At 39.1% G+C, this 19,234-nt stretch overlaps 1 protein-coding gene and 1 long non-coding RNA gene across 2 annotated transcripts in view; both read left to right on the top strand.

The window, feature by feature from the left end:
• The window catches only part of LOC148721062 (uncharacterized), an 87,306-nt gene that overhangs the window by 14,275 nt on the left and 53,797 nt on the right, over positions 1 to 19,234 (top strand). The gene's annotated exons all lie outside the window — the stretch shown is intronic.
• Positions 6,987 to 13,848, top strand: LOC148721067 (uncharacterized). Its single transcript, XM_088738018.1, has 14 exons — positions 6,987 to 7,282; positions 7,672 to 7,866; positions 8,460 to 8,746; positions 9,103 to 9,199; positions 9,449 to 9,739; positions 9,938 to 10,011; positions 10,401 to 10,583; positions 10,903 to 11,076; positions 11,684 to 11,830; positions 12,032 to 12,112; positions 12,264 to 12,438; positions 12,645 to 12,705; positions 12,949 to 13,015; positions 13,173 to 13,848. The coding sequence occupies exons 1-14, from the start codon at positions 7,043 to 7,045 to the stop codon at positions 13,219 to 13,221; spliced, it is 2,121 nt and encodes a 706-aa protein (XP_088594144.1). The 5' UTR covers positions 6,987 to 7,042; the 3' UTR covers positions 13,222 to 13,848.

The raw sequence follows: 19,234 nt of genomic DNA, 5'->3' as shown, positions 1-19,234 counted from the left end.
GCCTTATGGATGCTAAACCAGTTTTTCCTTTTATTTGTATGATGAGGAACTGGATCTGGTAGCTCTGAACAGAGATTAATTAGGACACCCACGATAAATGCCTACAAAAAAAAAACACATAAAATGCCAATATCTTTGACTTTTTTTTATGACACAATCAGACAAACATTAACTCCTCAAGACCATGAATAGGAAATTCAAAGAATGTGAGACTTACGTTCATTGCTCAATTTATTCTACCCCCCTCTGTTCAGAAGCTCTGTATGTAAGGACGTAAATAATTTTTTTAAAATTGAGGTCTCCTTGAAACATCCTTTAATACAATTTATTTATTTAATAACACAATAATCTGGATATATCAACAAAGTTGAAATGGTAAATTGGCCACCGTAATGATTACAAAAGCTGACGTTTCGAGCGTTAGGCCTTCGTCGGAGCGAATAGAGGAATTGTGGGTTGTGTGTCCTTGTGTTAACTAAAATGGAGCTACGTTATTGGTGGGTGCATGGCAACGAGAAAAACATGAATAAATTAGTGGAATGAAAAGCGTTCACTGTTCCCTGTGGGATTTAGACTGCCGGTTTGAAAGATGAGCTTTTGTTCAAGATTTTTACGGCTTTCCGTACCACCTAAGTGCAAGGAAAGACCGCAGATTGCCATATGTTGCTTAGAATGATTAGGTAAATTAAAATGTCTAGCGACTGGTTTCGATGTGTCCTTGTCATTCCTTTCCACGTCTCGAAGGTGTTCTCGGAATCGGTCACCTAGTCTTCTGCCTGTTTCGCCGATGTATATCTTTTTGCAATAAGTGCAAGTTATGCAATAAATTACATTAGCGGAGGTGCACGTGAAGTGATCGGTGATCTTAATGGATCGTTTAGGACCCGAGATTTTATCAGTGTTGTGAATGAAAGGACACGTTTTGCATCGTGCACGAGCGCATTTAAAAGTGCCTGGTTGCTCATTAGTCTGAAAAGAACGTCTGACCAAAAAATTTCCTAAGTATTTGTCGCGTTTGAATGAAATGAGCGGAGGCTGCGAAAAGATAGTGCCTGTCTCTGGATCGTTTTGAAGTAATTTAAAGTTTTTAAGAATGATGGATTTAACTGAGTGCTTGTGAGGGTGAAACGTGAGAGTGAATGGAATGCGGTCGGAATCTTCCTTATGCGACGTTTGTATTGCTGAATGTCGATCAATAACTTGGGCGCGGTGGGGACCTAAACAATCCAACAAGTTGGGCCTAAACGGCCCAATAAGTTGGGCGCGGTCGGGACCTAAACGATCCATTTAGATCACCGATCACTTCACGTGCACCTCCGCCAATGTAATCTATTGCATAACTTGCACTTATTGCAAAAAGATATACATCGGCGAAACAGGCAGAAGACTAGGTGACCGATTCCGAGAACACCTTCGAGACGTGGAAAGGAATGACAAGGACACATCGAAACCAGTCGCTAGACATTTTAATTTACCTAATCATTCTAAGCAACATATGGCAATCTGCGATCTTTCCTTACACTAGGTAGCACGGAAAGCCGTAAAACTCTTGAACAAAAGCTCATCTTTCAAACCGGCAGTCTAAATCCCACAGGGATCAACGAACGCTTTTCATTCCACTAATTTATTCGTGTTTTTCTCGTTGCCATGTTCCCACCAATAACGTAGCTCCATTTTCTGCCTTTAAAAGCACACGCAACCCACAATTCCTCTATTCGCTCCGACGAAGGGCTAACGCTCGAAACGTCAGCTTTTGTAATCGTTACGGCACAGGCGGCCCAAGCTCTCGTTGAGAACCACACAATTTGCATATCGATTTATAAGGATTTGTATGGGATTTTCTACAAGATAGCCATAGAGATAGTTAAAAGTGAAAATATTAAATAAATTTGGCTTACCTTATTCTATACGAGTGTTCCTTGCTCCTGGTGTCTTTATTTTACCGATTTCACTTGATTTAAGCGGGTTTCTTTTAATCCTGGTTTTCTCTTCTTAAACCATGATTTAAAAAAAAATCGATTAAATCAAGTGAAATCGGTAAAATAACGACACCAGGAGCAAGCAAGACACGTATGGAATAAGGTAAGCCATTTTTATTTAATATTTTCACTTTTAACTATCTCTATGGCTATCTTGTCGAAAATCCCATACAAATCCTTATAAATCGATATGTAAATTGTGTTCCTTGTGTGGTTCTCAAAGAGAGCTTGGGCTGCCTGTGGTTTTGGTGGCCAATTTACCATTTCAACTTTGTTGATATATCTATATGGGGTTTTCAAAGAGAGCTTGGGCTGCCTGTGATATATCCAAATTATTTCGTTTCTCCCACCGACGCAGCCCCAAACAGTTTCTTTCGAAACTATCAGCCTTTATCAAAAATGCTAGAGTTCGCTTTCCAAGTTATCTTGCTTCAACGTGAAATGCCACCCTCACTCGCTACTCTTTTAAAGTTCTGTTCATGTGCAACCAGGCGTACGTTTCGAATACTCCCTTTGCTCGTTCCGCGAAATGCCGCTGTACATGCACTGCAGGCGCAAATGTAAACCTGAAATCGAGGCTATCCCTGTATAACACTTGAAAAAAAACAGCGCGAAAATTTCGTTTTAGATTTGTTGTTGGCTCTCTAAGCACTATGAACGAACCAAAGCTCCACAGAAAACATAGAAGCCGAGGGAAGCAGTGTTCAGTTGTAGCTTGTAATAATTTTGAATATCTAAGCGACGGAACACCATCGAAAATTCACTGCTTAAAGTTTCCAACCAAGCCATCGCTTCGAAATCGATGGTGCAATTTAATCAAGCGGCAGCACGGCAGAGACGGCTTTTACGTGAAACCTTCAACGGTCGTATGCGGCCATCATTTTAAGGAAAATGACCTATGCAAACCTCCAGGAGGAACGCGGTACAGGCTACGACTAGGCATGTTTTTGTATGCCTATAAGACTGCCCGTAAAATGTGAGCTTTTAGTGAGCTCTTGAGTTTTATGTAAGCTATATAAGTTATAACTTAAGTTGAGCAAATTGCAATGTTTCTTTTCGTACGATTCACTTAGCTTTGAAGATTTGGAATATTTCTTTATTAATATAAGACTATCAAAGTATCAAGTTGAACTCAAGATTACTTTAAACTTTGGTGTTTATATTTTTCAGGAGCAGAGCCATCCATATTCCATAGTCGTAGAGTTTACGAGGTTGAACGACGGTATATTTCGCAAGTCCTTGCTCCACTCACATCTCCGAGGGGCTTGATCTCTAGACAAAACTTCGTACGTTATTTCGTGGTCACTTTTGGTGTTCGAAATCAACGATATCAATGGCTGTTCTTGTTTTGAAACGTTGCCAGGCTCGACGCAGACCACTTTTCTTTGATAAATAGCTTGACATCTTAGGACAAGATCAGCCTTCTTGCCGCCACATGGCTGGTTTTCTACTTTCAATACTTCTCTCAAATATTTCAGTGTAAGCTTTTGAAAGTCCTCTATCTTCTGAATTGTGTCCATCAGGCAGCCTTCGCCGCATTTTTCGACGTAAATGTTTACTACAAAGAGCTCTTATAAGTTAAAAAAATCAAGATTTTTACACGCTCGCACTTGGTTTGTTTGTATACTACAATGATATGATACAGGGTTAGCCTCGTTTTCACGCTTGGCAGTATCTGCAAACATTCGAACAGCGGTTATCAGCACAGAACGCGAAACTGGAGTATTCTCTGAAGATCCAAACATTTCTCGAGCCTGGTAAAGATCTCATAGAGATATAGTCTAGGTTTACACTAGAGGAAATTGTTCCGGATTCGTAATGAATCCGAAACGTGTTAGTACCGGATTCATTCTGCCGTTTACACGAAAGTGGACGAATCCGAAATAAAAACTTCCCGGTTTGGTCGTGTCTCCGGAGATTTTGAATCCGGAATTTAAAGTGGGAACTTTGAATCCGATAACTTTTGAATCCGGAAAGTTTTGTCGTGTAACCGCTTTTTTTCTCGAATCCGGATATTATTTCCACCTGCAATCTTTTGAGCTTGCGGTGAAACCAAAATGGATCTGGTGCTAACATTGCTGGCGGTCTCCGGTTGCCTAATCTTGTTGCAGGTTCAGGCGATAAATTTTATCATGTGTACCGTAGTATTTCTGAAGAAACGAAAATTATTATTGCAAGGAAGTTTAACGCCAGCCACACTTAATCGCCGTCGACTTAGCCTGCTTGGCATCTGTCCAACTCAAATTTGGCTCAGTGGCATCTGGATCTACTCTAGCCTTTTTTGGGGGAGGCATTTTCACTTTGTCGATCGAACGACGAAACACCACTGGGCTTGGTAACCATTCTATTTCGAATGTTCCCGGAGTTGTCGTTGTGTGTAAACGGTCAGGAATCCGAATATCCTTTCAGTGTAAACGCCTACAAATCCGAATACTCCAAAATTGATAAATCCGGAAACATTTACGAATCCGGAAAACTCTCCTCTAGTGTAAACCTAGTCATAGAGCCTTCATAGGAAATATTCATTACTGTGTAATTCTCGCCTTCTCCTTAATATGTTTAAGCAATTAACACCTTTTTTTGTTTTTTTTTTTGTTTGCATAAGTTTATGACAGTGACATTTTATTTTTCACACAAATTTGTAAATTAAGCAGTACTTTTATAATCGTGAATTGATTGCACAAATGTAGCGTTGTCAGTCTGTCGTGTTGATCACTGATTTACTCAACTATTGTGTCATTTTCTCACACATATTAATATCATGAATGTAACGTTTTATCCATCTTTCGATTGTGGTTTCCGTGGCATTTCGTTCCATCCGTAAGACAGATTACATATCTCTTAGTAGTTAATTATTACGTAATTACATTCTAATCGAATGTCAAGAAAATCAGTTTTCGAACTTTTTACTTATACGTCTTTCGGCAGTAACTATTTCTGATTGCACACCATGTGACCTTAAAATATGCAATTTGTAACACAAAGCACTGGAGCAAATTCTCCCCAACAGCACAAAAGTAGATCAAATCGGAGTTCTTACTGAGCGTCTTTCAGCTTCACTGTCTCGTATTCTATGAAACGGTTCGTTTTTTACATCATAAAGGAATCTCCAAGCAATATTTTCCTTATGGAATATTCAAGCTGGTACAGCAACGGACTTTCCACAATTTTTTCGCCCTGCAGATTATAGATTCTCTTTTCATCAAGATCGTCTGGGATCCAATCATCACTGGCCCTTTCGTCTGTCAAGTATACAATTATCAGTTTGTCAATAAATTCTTTGTTTCCCGCGAACTCTTCGTTTATTACCTTTCCATCAAAAGTGAGCAAATCGTCGTCAACTTCTTGTTGTCTTCCTTTGATAAGGGAAGAGGTGTGGTGTGATGCCACCAAAACGACGCAGTCCCCATGGCAGCGAAGTTCACATCTGAAATCCTGTTCCTCTGCCGATATTTGGGCGATAGTTCTCAAATCTGCTATGTTCCACAGCCTACCCTGCAAGTAATCTCTTAATTTTCTAGCTTTGATCTTTTCGCCTTCAGTGTGCAAAAACATGACGTACTTCATTTCTGACTTCTTGAATTCGGACGGGTGAGGATACAGAGAGACGAACAAACAAGCCCTACCTACTAAGGTTCGTCGTTGAAATCGAATTATACAATTGCAAGTGTGACTGAAACTGACTGGTTTGACTCTACCTTTGAGATAGGTAACCTAAAGTGCAACAGCCAACCGTTTACAACAAGTACAAGAGAGCATTTTCGGATATAAGCTATGATATGTACCAAGCCGGGGAAGACATGCGAAATGATCATGAGTTGGATGCCTGTAAAAAAATGTGACGTGAGAATTTTATTTCACCTCTGAATTTGCCTAGAACAAAAGCAAATGCGAGAGATTATTTTATTGTTTTGATTTAAGATGCGCGAAAGACTGAGATGACCACGCACACAAAGCGTATTCTCCAAAGCGCGCATGATCGTGTTGATACCATGATCTGATCTGCTGGCAGTGGGTAACAGTTAAAGCGTGCATTCTTGTTTATGTCGAAATTCTGTGCGTGTATAGTTTTTGTAACGCTTGGCGCTGCATGGTTTGCATTGGTCGGCAGGATTTGATGCAAGAAGGTGCAACCAAATGAATCGGGTGAATCTGTGGCTTGCGCAATTCCCTGTAAACTATAGGCAAGAGGCCTATGGACGGACCTTGACGTTGCAACTGTTCCAAATTTGGGAAAGAAATATTTCGTATAATCTCCTACCATTCTAAGACAAAGGTAGCCTACACCCTAGCATCCAAATATTTCCCTTGTGCTAATGACAAATTATTGATTCAGCGGGGGCGTAGCCGGGATTTTCAAAAGGGGGGGGGGGGGTCACGCTTAGTCAAACAGAGGGTACTCGCCAGATTTTCATGTCGACCACCACGCTGTGTTTGATTTAAAAAAGGACTACAAAGTTAAAAAGGGGGTTAGATGGGCACTTCAAGATCACCCCCCGCCCCCTAGCTACGCCCCTGTTCAGTTGAATGTTCGTAAGTCCATATCCTTCTCTGGCTCAATCGCAAAACATTTGAAAGTAACAACTATCTACAAATCTCTCCACGACTGCGACCAGTGCAGGTGCCTTGATTATTTAGAGTGGAAAATGGCCAGCAGAAATCCCCCTGACTGATCCATTTGCGCATGCTTAGTGAGCGACCGCTGTGTTGCCCGTACTGTCTGTACCGTCTGTGACAGTGGTGACAGAGCTGAATAATGAAACGATATGTCAGAGGGTATGCGGTCAACAACGCGGGCTCCAGTGTCCTAGGTCTAACATTTATCGAAATTAGCGGAAAAATGATAAGAGCTGACTTTTAAAGCCGAGGAACTCTGTTTTCGTCGAAGGCATTTTCCTATTTCCAGAGGTTTTAAGGAGATAATTGATTTTTGAAAGTTTTTAGGGGGTGTACCAAGTTTTTGGAGGTTATTCTGTAAAAGAAAACGACGCCTCGAAGCAACAGAATACCATGTGAACGACTCAAAATCCGTGTTTCCGCCTTTCCGCGGCAAAACCTAGCGCATGCGTATACGTCATTTAGCTCTGTCACCGAGAAACCACGAGAGGCTGCAAGAGCTGCATTTAAATGAACAGCTACGGCTGACTATTAGTGATTCAAAAATGAGTAAAGAAGACCAAGACCTGTTAGAGCGTAACGGAAAAATTGTTAACAATAAACACGAACCTCAGCCTGAAGTTGACATTAATCATCATCAAGAAGATGGCTTTCAAAATGAATACGATCAGGAGTTCTGGCGAAAGGTAAGCTTAGATAAATAAATCCAAAAAGGTAAATCTTTATCAGTTAGATCTTAACAACATTTTGAACCATAAAGCCCGAAGAATTTTAAACTTTGGCTCATAATTGAGCGTTGCACCTTTGTGAACAACAATGGCGAATCGAAAGTACATATGGGAACCTGTCTTTGGTATTTGCAGATGTGATCACTTGTAATGGATAACTGTAGAACACAGAGCTTTCTCTTGAAAACTATTCTTGGTTCCTCTGATATTTTTTAAACAGGTAAATGACAAGGTAGTGGAGAAAGATTTTGCAACGAAATGCTAACCAGGCTTTTCTTGTTTACCATTTGCGGCTGTCCTACTAATCCAGTGTAAAGGAAAAACACCTGTCATCTGTTTGTGTGTAGGTTCGTTTAAGGCAGAGTCTCGGACTGTCATGGAGTAGAGCCATGGATGTAGTTACTGTTGAAAGACTGGCCCAGAAGTACAGAGATAATGGAGAATTGGACAGTGCAGATCCAGCACTTGTGATGCTTAGAGAGTGGCCAGCATCTAAACAGTACAAAGATAATCCTGATAGATTGTTAGGCCTTGAACAGAAGGTAAAAATATATAATTTATATGTGGGGATTATATGTAAAGTAATTTTATAATTATTTGGCACTGAAGGGTGTATGAACACTGAAGAAAATCAGGTGGCATTAGACATAGTGATCATGTACTCAGTGTGCAGTACCAGTTAGAAAATTAGAACTTCACATGTACACACGATTGAGCCTATAAGGTTAAATATAAAATAATAATAAACAGTTTAACATGGAGAAACACATAGCTAGAAGCTAGTTTACAGGTTTTCCACGGAACAACTTAAACAAATTATTCAAATTGAAAGTAACGCTGTTAAGAATCCCAACTGGCCGAAGGCAAACCAGTTGGCTATATTACAAGCATGGCCGAGGATTTGAAACTCGGGGCTACCGTGAAACAAATCCAAATAGTGGCCAGGGTGGGACTTGAACCCGGGAGTGGCGGATTGCAAGTCCGACACGTTGACCACTTGACCATGTTGCCTTCTACAAAGCTACAAAGCTATGAAACAATTGAATTTCTTTCCAACTTAAGTGTGATGATAACATTGAGATGATGAAATCCATTATTCATTCATAATTACACCTAGAATGTTGTTGTCTTGCAGATAGATAGTCTTTTGGAGATTATTTTAGAAAGTGAGCTAAATGCAAATAACAAATATCAGACATTCAGAGATGAAGAAGACAAAGCAAGGAAAACATTGCTGCACTACACCTCAGAACTGGGATTTTTACATGTCACCAAAACACTTGTGAAGAAGTATCCTGTGCTTTTAACCATGCAGACAGAAGTAGTTAGGAAAAAGAGAACTATGGTACCAACTGAGTTGGCTTTATTAGCTGAAAATGATGAGGTGGCTGCATATTTAATCAGGATGATGTGGCACAATAAGTAAGTGCATGCTTACTGAAACTTTAAAGAGATTCTTCCCACTTGTTAAATTGCGGGGGAATGTTCTCAAAATAGAGCTTTCAAGCAAGGTAGACAGTCACTCAACTTTTTCTGCTCACTTGCTCACCTGGAGAAGTCCAACACTAAGCTACATTATTCAATTACTACAACCCCACAAGGGTTAAGTTCAGTTTCAGGTTTCTTCTAATGCTGTTTAATTTACAAAGCATTTTCCAAGGAAGAAATGAAATTATGAAAGAGGCTGAAAAATTGGAATTATATATATTTTCAAAGTCTAAGTGTTGTGGAATTTACATTTTTTGACATGTTATATAGTACTATCTTGTTGTCATCAGGGTACAGAGATTATTTGTTTGGAGACCATTTGATGTGGCAAATCCTCACCCATCTTTCTTTAGCTTTAAGTCCATTATTGAGAACCCTAAAATGAAGGTACGTATTTTAAATTTGTGTATTTATCAACTAAAAATGCAGGACTGTTCCTTTAAACAGCACATGATTAAAGTACTTCATGATCATTGGTTATGAACAGATCTCTTTCTGTAAATTGTTTCCTTCATCCTGAATTCTTCATGTCATCAACAAAGACCTCAATCTATCAGCTGTAATATTTTACATTTAAGTAACAATTCAGAAATGTACAGCTGGTATACACTCTATGTAACTATGTACTTTCTACAGAAAACATTAGTAGCTGTACTGGATCAGATGATGCTGCCTCACTGGCCACATCTTCCAAAACGCAAAGATAGCTATGAAAATGAAAAAGAGAAGGAGGTAGTTGAGGGTGCCTGGCGTACAATCACAGATGATCCTTTGGACTACCATTTTTATTATGAAGTGTTGGATGGTGATGAGGGAGGACGGCCACCAAAAGTCAGCTTGCCAGATGGACAAGGACAGACAGAAAACAAATATTTCAACTGTAGGGACAAGTCTTGTTTACATGTCATTGCAAAGAACAGAAATAAGGCAAGGATAACATTTTAAAAAAATTATTATTCTTTGTTTAGTTATCCTGCCATGTTTGTTTCAACAAATGCACTTAAGAGTTGAAGAACAACCAACACCTACAATAAAAATATTTTGGTATGCTACAAGCAAGAAAATTTCTTGTTGTTCCAGTTTTAGAACATTTATATTCTTGCCTAGACATTTAAGTTTTTTCAGGAAGCTCTGCAACATCCCATGGTCAGAATGCTGGTTAAAACAAAATGGAAAAGTTATGGACATTTGTTTCTGAGGTAATTGTTGAAATTTAGATGCATATCATGCAATCACAGTGAAAAAATTGAATAGTTTGCTTGCCAATATCATTTAATTCACTTAAACAGACAAATTGTCTCACTGATGACTAAAGTTGCTAGAGTGGATTTATAAGGGAAGAAAAATATATGAAGTATAAAATAAGAAAAATCATCTATCAGGGTGTTTATTAAAAGTCCTTACCTTTCTCTTTGCCAAGGAGGAACTTGATTATTTTGTGATTTAGCTAGATAGCATGATATGGCCAGTTTAGCTTTTATTATTAGCAGTTAAAAAAGAACACAAATAAAAGGAAAATAATGTTTCAATATCATGTAAGACATACTAGTACTTAATATAAAATCTGTAACCGCATTTTTTTCCACAGCCTTCAAGCAGCATTGTATGTGATTTTCTTGTTGTGTTTGTCATATTCTCTGCTGCATGCTTCCACGACAGTGGACCCCTTGCAATATGGGGGTGAAGCAGACTCACTGCGGGGATTTTGTGAGATTTTCACCCTTATTATGGTGGTCTTTTACATATGTGAAGAAATTAATCGAATGAGAATGTAAGTATGTAATTTTAGTGAGAGCTGAAATCAGACTAAGACACAATGATGATGTTTTATTAAATTTAAGGACATTTTCTCCTTGCAAAAAGTTTTTATAGATTAGGAAGGGAAGACTTCATAGTAGTTTAGAGGTTGAGTTAATTAGCACACAATCAATTCCGAACATAAGCCTTTTGTCCTTCTGTCAAAGTAAGTAGAGTAATTGTAGGTGGTGTGTGATTCAAATATAGAAAATTGGTGGGACCTGAGTGAAAGGTGAAAAATACAAGAATTTAAGTAGTTGAATGAAAAAAATTTTTTGTCTGGTTTCCTTTAGAGAGGGGAACTCGTACTTCACAGCGTGGATGACCCTGTTTGACTGGTTAGGCCTGCTGCTGATCCTGTGTATAATACCCTTACGGTACACACAAAATAAAGCTCAGTGGCTGGTGGCTTCTTTAGCTTTCTTGTTCAACTTCCTAAGGATCTTTAAGCTTTCTTGCCTGACAACGTAAACTTCAAAGTTTGCAAATTAGAATGAGGAAAGTTTATAGTGGGAATCTTATTGGTGAATCTCACTCGTGTAGTTGGCTGAGGTTTTAGTTTTTGTTAAACGAGACTCAAAAATTAAATTTGCAAAGAAATGCCACATCTACAATTTGAAAACCTAATGATGGCTTTCAGAAGTTTCACAGAAAATGTTTCAGAAAACGAAAAAAAAAACTGCCAAGAGAAGAAAGTTCGATTATTATCATTAATAAATTATGTTATTCTTTATCAGCAGTCCAGGAAGAGGTAGATTATAATATCGAAACATTTAAAGCTCACGGAAAGCTTGGTTCGACGAAGGGCTAACGTTCGAAACGTCAGCTTTTATAATCGTAACGGTGGCCAATTTACCATTTCAAGTTTGTTGATATAATTTATTCAAATTACTTGGTTTAAATGGCCTCTTAGTTGGCATGGAGATGCAGGACCTCGCGTCTATCCCCCCTTTAACAGTTCTCTAAAGATTTTCGAAAACTATTGTTATTTGAGTAAGGTTTTTGAAGGATTTTATTATTTCAGTGCCTCGTAATATTTTTCTTTGATCTAATAAAGCCGTTGATCTTTACTAGGACAACAGGATTATACACACAGACCCTGGCGAAGATCATTTTACACGACGTCACGAGATCCATGGCAGTTTTTATTGTGATGTTTCTTTCCTTCTGTGGTGCTTTGTCTTTATCACTAAGTTACTCCACTGAAAACCAACAGTTTAGGTGTGTCCTATACTTTCTGGGTGAATTATGTTTATTTAACACTACTGTTGAGTTATTTGATTGTTTGACCTTCATAGTGCGCTCTTTAAGAAAACTATTACTGTTAAAGGAAGCTTAACGAAATGCCTAAAATTTTAATTCAGCTTCAACACGGTTTATGTGTTGCAATCTAACCTAAAAATATTTTTCTCTTAACATAAGTGACTTCGGAGATGTGTTATTGAGTGGCTTTCGCGCACTGTCTGATCAGACACCAATAGCTGCCGACTACTCAAATCTCAAGTAAGTTGAAATTTCTTTAATAAGTGGGAAATGTTTCCCCACTTTTGATTTGTCTGGATTTCATGACCGTCGGAAGACTTAATTACACTTAAAGTAAAAGTGGATTTAACGACATGAGTACCTATAATTTTTTTTTTTTTTTATTTTGCAGTTGGCTCTCTATTCTGTTGACGATGACCTACATGGGGACTGTGATTGTGATTCTCTTCAACATTCTCATTGCTCAGATGAGTACAACCTACACACAGGCCAAGAAAGTCGCTCGTTTAGAATATGATGCGGATGGTATTTTACAGCTAACTCGCATGGAAAGATTTCCTTTCCTGGTAAGTAAGCATAACACTGTTGGTGTGCGCCAGCGTGCGTGACCAGCGCTAAGTGGCAGTATGCGTTACTGTTACATGTGAGTGTGGCCGTCATGGAAAAACAAACTGGCAGAGAAAGTAGGAGCTTATGAATACTTGCATTCCTCTGCAACTGAGGAATGAGCTGAATGGTTGATTTATTTTTATATCTTTCCTTTTTTATGCAGAATTTGCGTGTAAAGTATTACAAAGAGGGAGACTGGATCAGTGAAATGAAACTCGCGCAAGGTCTGTGTGAAGTATTCGAGTAGGACTGCTTCCACCTGTATTTTAATATGTAGCAATCTGAAAATTCAGGGTTTTTTTATTGTAGTCTTGTTTGTTATTTTTTACTCTCTAGAGCTGAAGTAGGCCTTTCTCTCAGTTTGATACTCAGTTGAAAAAGGAAACATCGTTAATTTTGCATTCTGATACCTTAACAGCTGGTAAGGTTCTTTATGTTCTTAGACTTAATCTTAGCTTTGTCTCTAGAACTTCTTGAATTCAGTGAAGAACGCAATCCGTGGGAGTCGGTGGAAGAGAAACTCAATGCGATCCGGTAACAATTATTTCTTTTATAAATTCCCTTTCTTTCCTGCTATCAGCCCGTCTCCTATAAACAACAGATAGGCTTTGGAAAAGACCTACTTACTTGCACTCATCCTCATCTGTTTCAGCAGTTTCACTCGAACTCTTTTGTTGTCATTTTTGAACAGGAATATGATGAAGAAGATGGTGAAACAGAAGAGGCCTGGAAGCGGATGAAGGAAGCTCTATGTACCCACGTGACTACGGTGGGAATATGTCCCCAGTCTCCGTTTTTTGTGCACCGGTTTCTTTAGTCATTTAACTCAGTCGTAATTTTCATACGACCACGTTGACGCCATAGTGTGGGTTGAAGGCTCTGAGATTTTTTTCTTTTGTTTTTTGAATTGTTTTCGCAAGGAAACCAAAAGAAGGGTCACTGAAAACGAAGTGAGAGGACATAGAAGTGGCCAGTCAGATCTAATAGCAAAACGCAATATCAAATGCGTTTAAATCGATTGGTTGTAGTTAAAGGGTAATTATATAAGAAAAGCAGACATCACCGAGCTTTCGTGAAACCCTTTGAAAAAGCTTTATTTTGTAACCGACACTCTTGGACAGGGAAGTGTGAGTAACATTATATGTTTACGAAAAATGAAGGTCATCTTTGAATAATTTAGTTTATAGAAAGTATTAGTTTTTGCCTTGTTCTGATTTATTTAACCAAAATACTTCTCCCAGAGAAATATTTACGAGATGTGAGGGTTAGTTACGAGATATTTAGTTTGCGAAGAGTTCTTTTATCCATTATTTTACCACGAAGAGTGTAGTATACATTTATCAGAAATAAAATCAACCGAGACGATACCAGGTTGAACTTCTATGGTAAAGACCTCTCTGGATTTCATTACTCGGGCTTTTTATTTATTTTAATCACTTTCATCAGAGTGTGGTGAGGATCACACAACAGAGCGAGGCTCCAAATTAAGTGCGCCCAATATGCCACCCATCCCACCCCAGGGGAGGACATCAATCACACACTAATCTCGTGTGTGAGAAATTAACGAAGGCAGCGTGGCCGAGTGGTCAGCGTGTCCGACTTGCGATCCGCCGCTCCCGGGTTCAAGTCCCGCCCTGGCCACTACTTGGATTTGTTTCAGGTAGCACCGAGTTCAAATCCTCGTTCATGCTTGTAATATAGCCAACTGGTTTGCCTCCGGTCAGTTGGGATTCTTATTTATGTTATTTTCAATTTGAATTATTTGTTTCGGTCGTTTGGTGGAAAACCTGTAAACTAGCTTCTAGCTAAGTGTTTCTCCACGTTAAAAACTGTTTTATCATTATTTTTATTTTTTTTTATTAACGTCTCCTACCCCAACCCTGCAGGAGACGGGACCTCCATTTATTCGTCCCTATCCGAGAAGACTAGAACATCTAACCATTTCTTGATGTTATAAAAAGGTAGCAAATTCTTCTCAATTATTTTAAGACCCTGAGTGTTGGTCCGGCCGGGGCTCGAACCCTCGACCTCCCGCACAACAGTCCAGCGCTCTATCCATTGAGCTAAGCGGGAGGTCATGGTCCCAGGGGTTCCTTGCGTAAACCGCGGAAACTGGGGGTGAGAGTGCGACAACTTGCGTTGTCATGTGCTCGCTCTTCGTAAACAGCATAATTTACAGAATGCTGTGTTTTGTTAAGACCGCTTGACAAAGATTCCTGTCTTGTACGCTCATCTCACATACAAACGCACACGTTCGTGGTAAGGCCACACCAAATGATCTCGAGCGTTTACGGAATGGGCCGGTCCACAAATTCTAGAGCTTGAGAGCTAGCTAAATGTACAATGTTCTTTACTAGTTCTCACGAGGTAACGAATGAGCTATATGTGAGTTCAAACTACGAAAATGCTGGCATAACTGTGACAGCCGATTCAACAACAAACTATGATGCTTAGACGAACACCTAACTTGCTGAAAAAATCAAGAATGTTCGTGAACACAACTTCGAAGGTGGCGCTAACAACAGCGAATTGGATAATACTGACTGAAGCAATTTGAATAACAAGGTTAAACATTTAAGCTTAGCTCTTCCGTTATATATCCTGTTTCTGTTGTTGGTTTTGATTGGGTTCAATACTTGTAAAGTACGATTTGGTATTTCGTACATCATCACTATTATTGTACAAGCGATTGTGAATGTTGGTTTGCTCTTCTCATGGAGTTGTATGTACTTAGAAGAAGACATAATGAATACTCTTGATGACTGTGATCTACTTGAAAAAGTTGTCAGTATGACTAATGTACATGAACATAATGATGTTACAATGTCAATAAAAAGTACAACAATTGAGATCTCGTCATGCGAAGTATGTATATTATAATTGTACTCGTGTTTTGTGTGAATGCCATGGCTATAAACGTGATCGTGAACCACGCAGAGTACCAATTAATATGTTAAAACGTTCCTCTCAGAAAAGTAGAAAACAGCAGAGTTATGTACGGAGCCGTTTAAGTAAAAACGTACCAACGTTATCGAAAGTCCATGATCTTATTAAAAATGATACAACACGAAAGAAAAGTACACGTAAAACAAGAGTCAGGTATGTACAAAAAATGAGAAGGAAACCAATTTTAGAACAAGAAACGTAAACTCTTCAAGGAGAAATGTCTACGGGAACCCTTAGCACTTTAACTTACGCTTCAGAGTTAATTCTCTGTTCCATCATTTATTATCGAAGATAATTTGCGGGAAAATTTTCCTGCGGGATTTTTCTATCCTTCATGATGCTGTAACGTTAAACTTTTGTATCTATAGAGGGAACTTTTACAATATATCGACGGAATAACATGACAGAATTACGTGTTACAGAGAAATTTGTAAAGAGTCTTGCATTTAATGCAACTTCTGGGAAGAAATTGGCATCTCTTGTGACAGAAGAAGTATTGCGAATTCGCATTTTAAATGAGTGCACTAACTGAGGAACTTTTTAAGTAACTGAAATTTAGAAAGCGAAGTTTGCGTGATCGTGGGCTGGCAGGTGCTGTCAGATGAAAACATCTCTCGTCGCTTACAGTAAAAAAAAACCTTTAGAAAAGAAACAAGCAAATGAGTTCTTAAGTAACGAAATGTCTGAGAATATTTTGGGGCATAGATACTGTAGTAATCGTGTACGGCCGAAAGGAATTAGGAGAATTAAAAAAGAACATGGTCGAGTGTCGAGTTGTATCTGCTTTGTGTGCATGTAATTTGGTTGAATCCGAATGTTTCACTGACCGTGGAACACTACACATACCGTCTCTCGCTTTCAAGAGGTGTAATTGTCCTAGATTAAGTTCAGTTAAGATTTCCTTTTTCGTTGTTTTGTCTTTTGATGTTCAATCGCTTCCTCGAAGCTGATTTGCTCAGGCCGGAAAAAAAATTAAATAAAATAAAAGCAAAGGAGGAAATATTTCAAATATACCTGCATTATTATTATTATTATTATTATTATTATTATTATTATTATTTTTAGGTATACGGGCTTCATTCTTTATGATAAATCTGTTTCCAAATATAATACATCCTTTAAGGAATGTGTACGAAATAAATTTGACCATAACCGGTTATTTCAGAGTTATCTTCAGTTTCAGATCGATCGATTTCCAGAAATTACGTGTTAACGGTCAGTCTAGGATAGTCTCACTGCTGATGGTGGATGCAGAGTGAGCAGAATTGGTCACTTTGAAATTCGAGTTACTTGTCGAAGGAGACAAGATATTAGATAGGTGGGCGGACAGGTCATCTGCGAAGGTGCTAACGCATGACACAATAGCTCTAAACGGTTCGTCGGCCTTGTGGATCTTCAGTAAACCGTAGATTCTAGGCGGCTGTTTGTTGCGAGGTCTGATCTTGTTATAAAAGGCCTCCGATAGATGTCCACTGCGTTTCAAGGCTCTCGGACAACTTCCTGGTCAAGCGGTCAGTCGGGTCTTTGTTTAGGAGCTGGTATGGTCCGTTCTCGATAAGGTTGGACATCTTAACTTGGTAGGTGTTGGTATCCATGACTATGCTAGCACGCCCCTTGTCAGCTGGGAGAACCATGATGGAATCGCCCTCTTTTAAGCTTTTAAGGGCGTCTAACAGTTCCTTCGTAATGATATACTCTGGTAACTTAACCTGTTGAAGGACGTTGTCGACAGCTCTTCAGAGCACGTTTCAGAGCACGCCCACATCACCGCGCACCACCGCTTTGGAATGAAGTTAAGTTTATTGATTTTTGATCCTCACTGGTACACTGCAGGGTCAAAGGCTATTCACATAAGACTTCACCTTTACAACATCAATAGGCACAGCGGAATGGAAATTCCTGAAGCGTGGATGGCCACGATCAAAAAACACAACAACAGGATAGCCGCACGACAGCGGACTGCCGAGAAAACAACCTACTAATATCAGTGATCGAAACACGCCAATCACAGCGGTGGAATACCAACCAATCACAGGGGAGCATTGTGCTTTATAAGAAGACCCAAAACCAGTCGACCTTATCGCCTGATGAAGGCTAATAGTGTGCAGTCATAACGTCGCGATCCACATCATAAGTGACTATATCGTGAGACAAACGATAATACTCTATTATTAAGAATTATGTAAATTTCGATTCCATGTTGATGAATGACATAATGTGTTTAATGTTGAGTTGAGAACTTTTTCCATTTTCAGTTTGCCAAGGCTGATAATGATTACACTGTGAACCTCACAAATAATATGGCACTTAATAAGTTCCCTTGCATCTAAAGTTGATCCAAATAAAGAGGGTTTGTTTGTCGCACTCTGAGAAAAGTAATATTAAAGCTGTCTCTTAATGTTATTGCATACCTAATGTAATGACAAGCTCAAGGAATAAAATACAATACAACAGACGCATTTTGAATGAGGAGGTCTCTCCATGAATATGGTTGAAAAAAGGAAGAGTTCGGTGATCGTTCCTATTTGACAAAACTATACTTATCAAACTCGCATGTAATTGATCATCAAACCTTCTGCAAAGAGAAAGAAAGGAAGAACAATGGCGACGATAAATTTCACAGGAGGTGGAACACAATCAAAAGCATATTTAGAACTTAGGCTACGTTCACACGGTGCCAGACGAATATTCGACCGGCCGAAAATTTGTGCGTTTAGGTGTTTCGTTCGCATGGCACCACGCTAAACGTACGAAAATTTGGACGCCCAAGCCTTCAAAAATTTGAACACCAAAATCGAGGAAGAAGTTTTAGCCGGTCCGAATTTTTGTACGGCGAAAGCGCGGCTGCATGGATGCGTTGTAACTAAGTTAAATAATATACATATGGTGCACAATCCTCGCAGTAGAGAGCGCTGGATAGATGATGATAGATAGTTTATTAGAATATCGAACATGGCAGTCCGTAGACTGAATTGCGTTACAATTACTTAGAATTAGGAATAAATACAATTGAAATTATAATAAAACCACAAATGCGAAAAACTCTCTATATATGAATATGTACAAACTAGTCTAAAAAAGAAAAAATTTATGTACACATACTTGGAATAAAAGTGTTCTTAAAACGATTTGTATGTGTACGGGGCATGGCATAAGCCCTGGACTGTCTTAGATTATATCTGTGTCCTCTCTTAGGAGGTAAGACAGGCAAGAGTTTGTGATCCGGGCATGACGTGATAGACTCGAAAAGCTTGCTACACAAAGCCACTCGTCTCGCGTGCAAGGTTACTAAGTCGAACCTGGCCAAACATTCGAAATATGACGCATAAGGACAAATGATGGAGAGCCCTCTCTTTTGCACTCGTTCAATGTCGTCACTAAGATACTGTGGGAGCGCGTGATGTAAAACTGGCGCACAGTACTTTAAAACAGATCTTATCACGGTGCAATAAAAATTTATAATGTCGCTCAGTGGAACGTTTGCGCGCTTTAGAAGAACAATAAAGTAAAGGCGCTTGTTCGCTTTCTTAATGCACTCTGAGATATGTTCGTTCCATTTTAAATCTGAGCTAATAGTGACTCCTAGGATTTTTATACTGTTTGATACTGATAGTTCCTTGCCATTAATCACAATTGGTGGAAAATTGTGAGTGTTCCTTTTAAAGTCAATGCGCATCTCCTTGCATTTATCCCCGTTCAGTTCCATCCTATTTTCGATCGACCACGCCTCAACAGCTTTTATGCAATAGCGAAAATCAGACCTGAAAAAAATCAGGCCTGTACGGGATTCGAACCACTGACCTCTGC

Source organism: Stylophora pistillata, chromosome 11 (assembly GCF_964205215.1).
Source record: "Stylophora pistillata chromosome 11, jaStyPist1.2, whole genome shotgun sequence".
NCBI classification, from domain to species: Eukaryota; Metazoa; Cnidaria; class Anthozoa; order Scleractinia; family Pocilloporidae; genus Stylophora; species Stylophora pistillata.
Note: the sequence above shows the minus strand (reverse complement) of the source record. Positions and strands in the feature narration are given on the sequence as shown.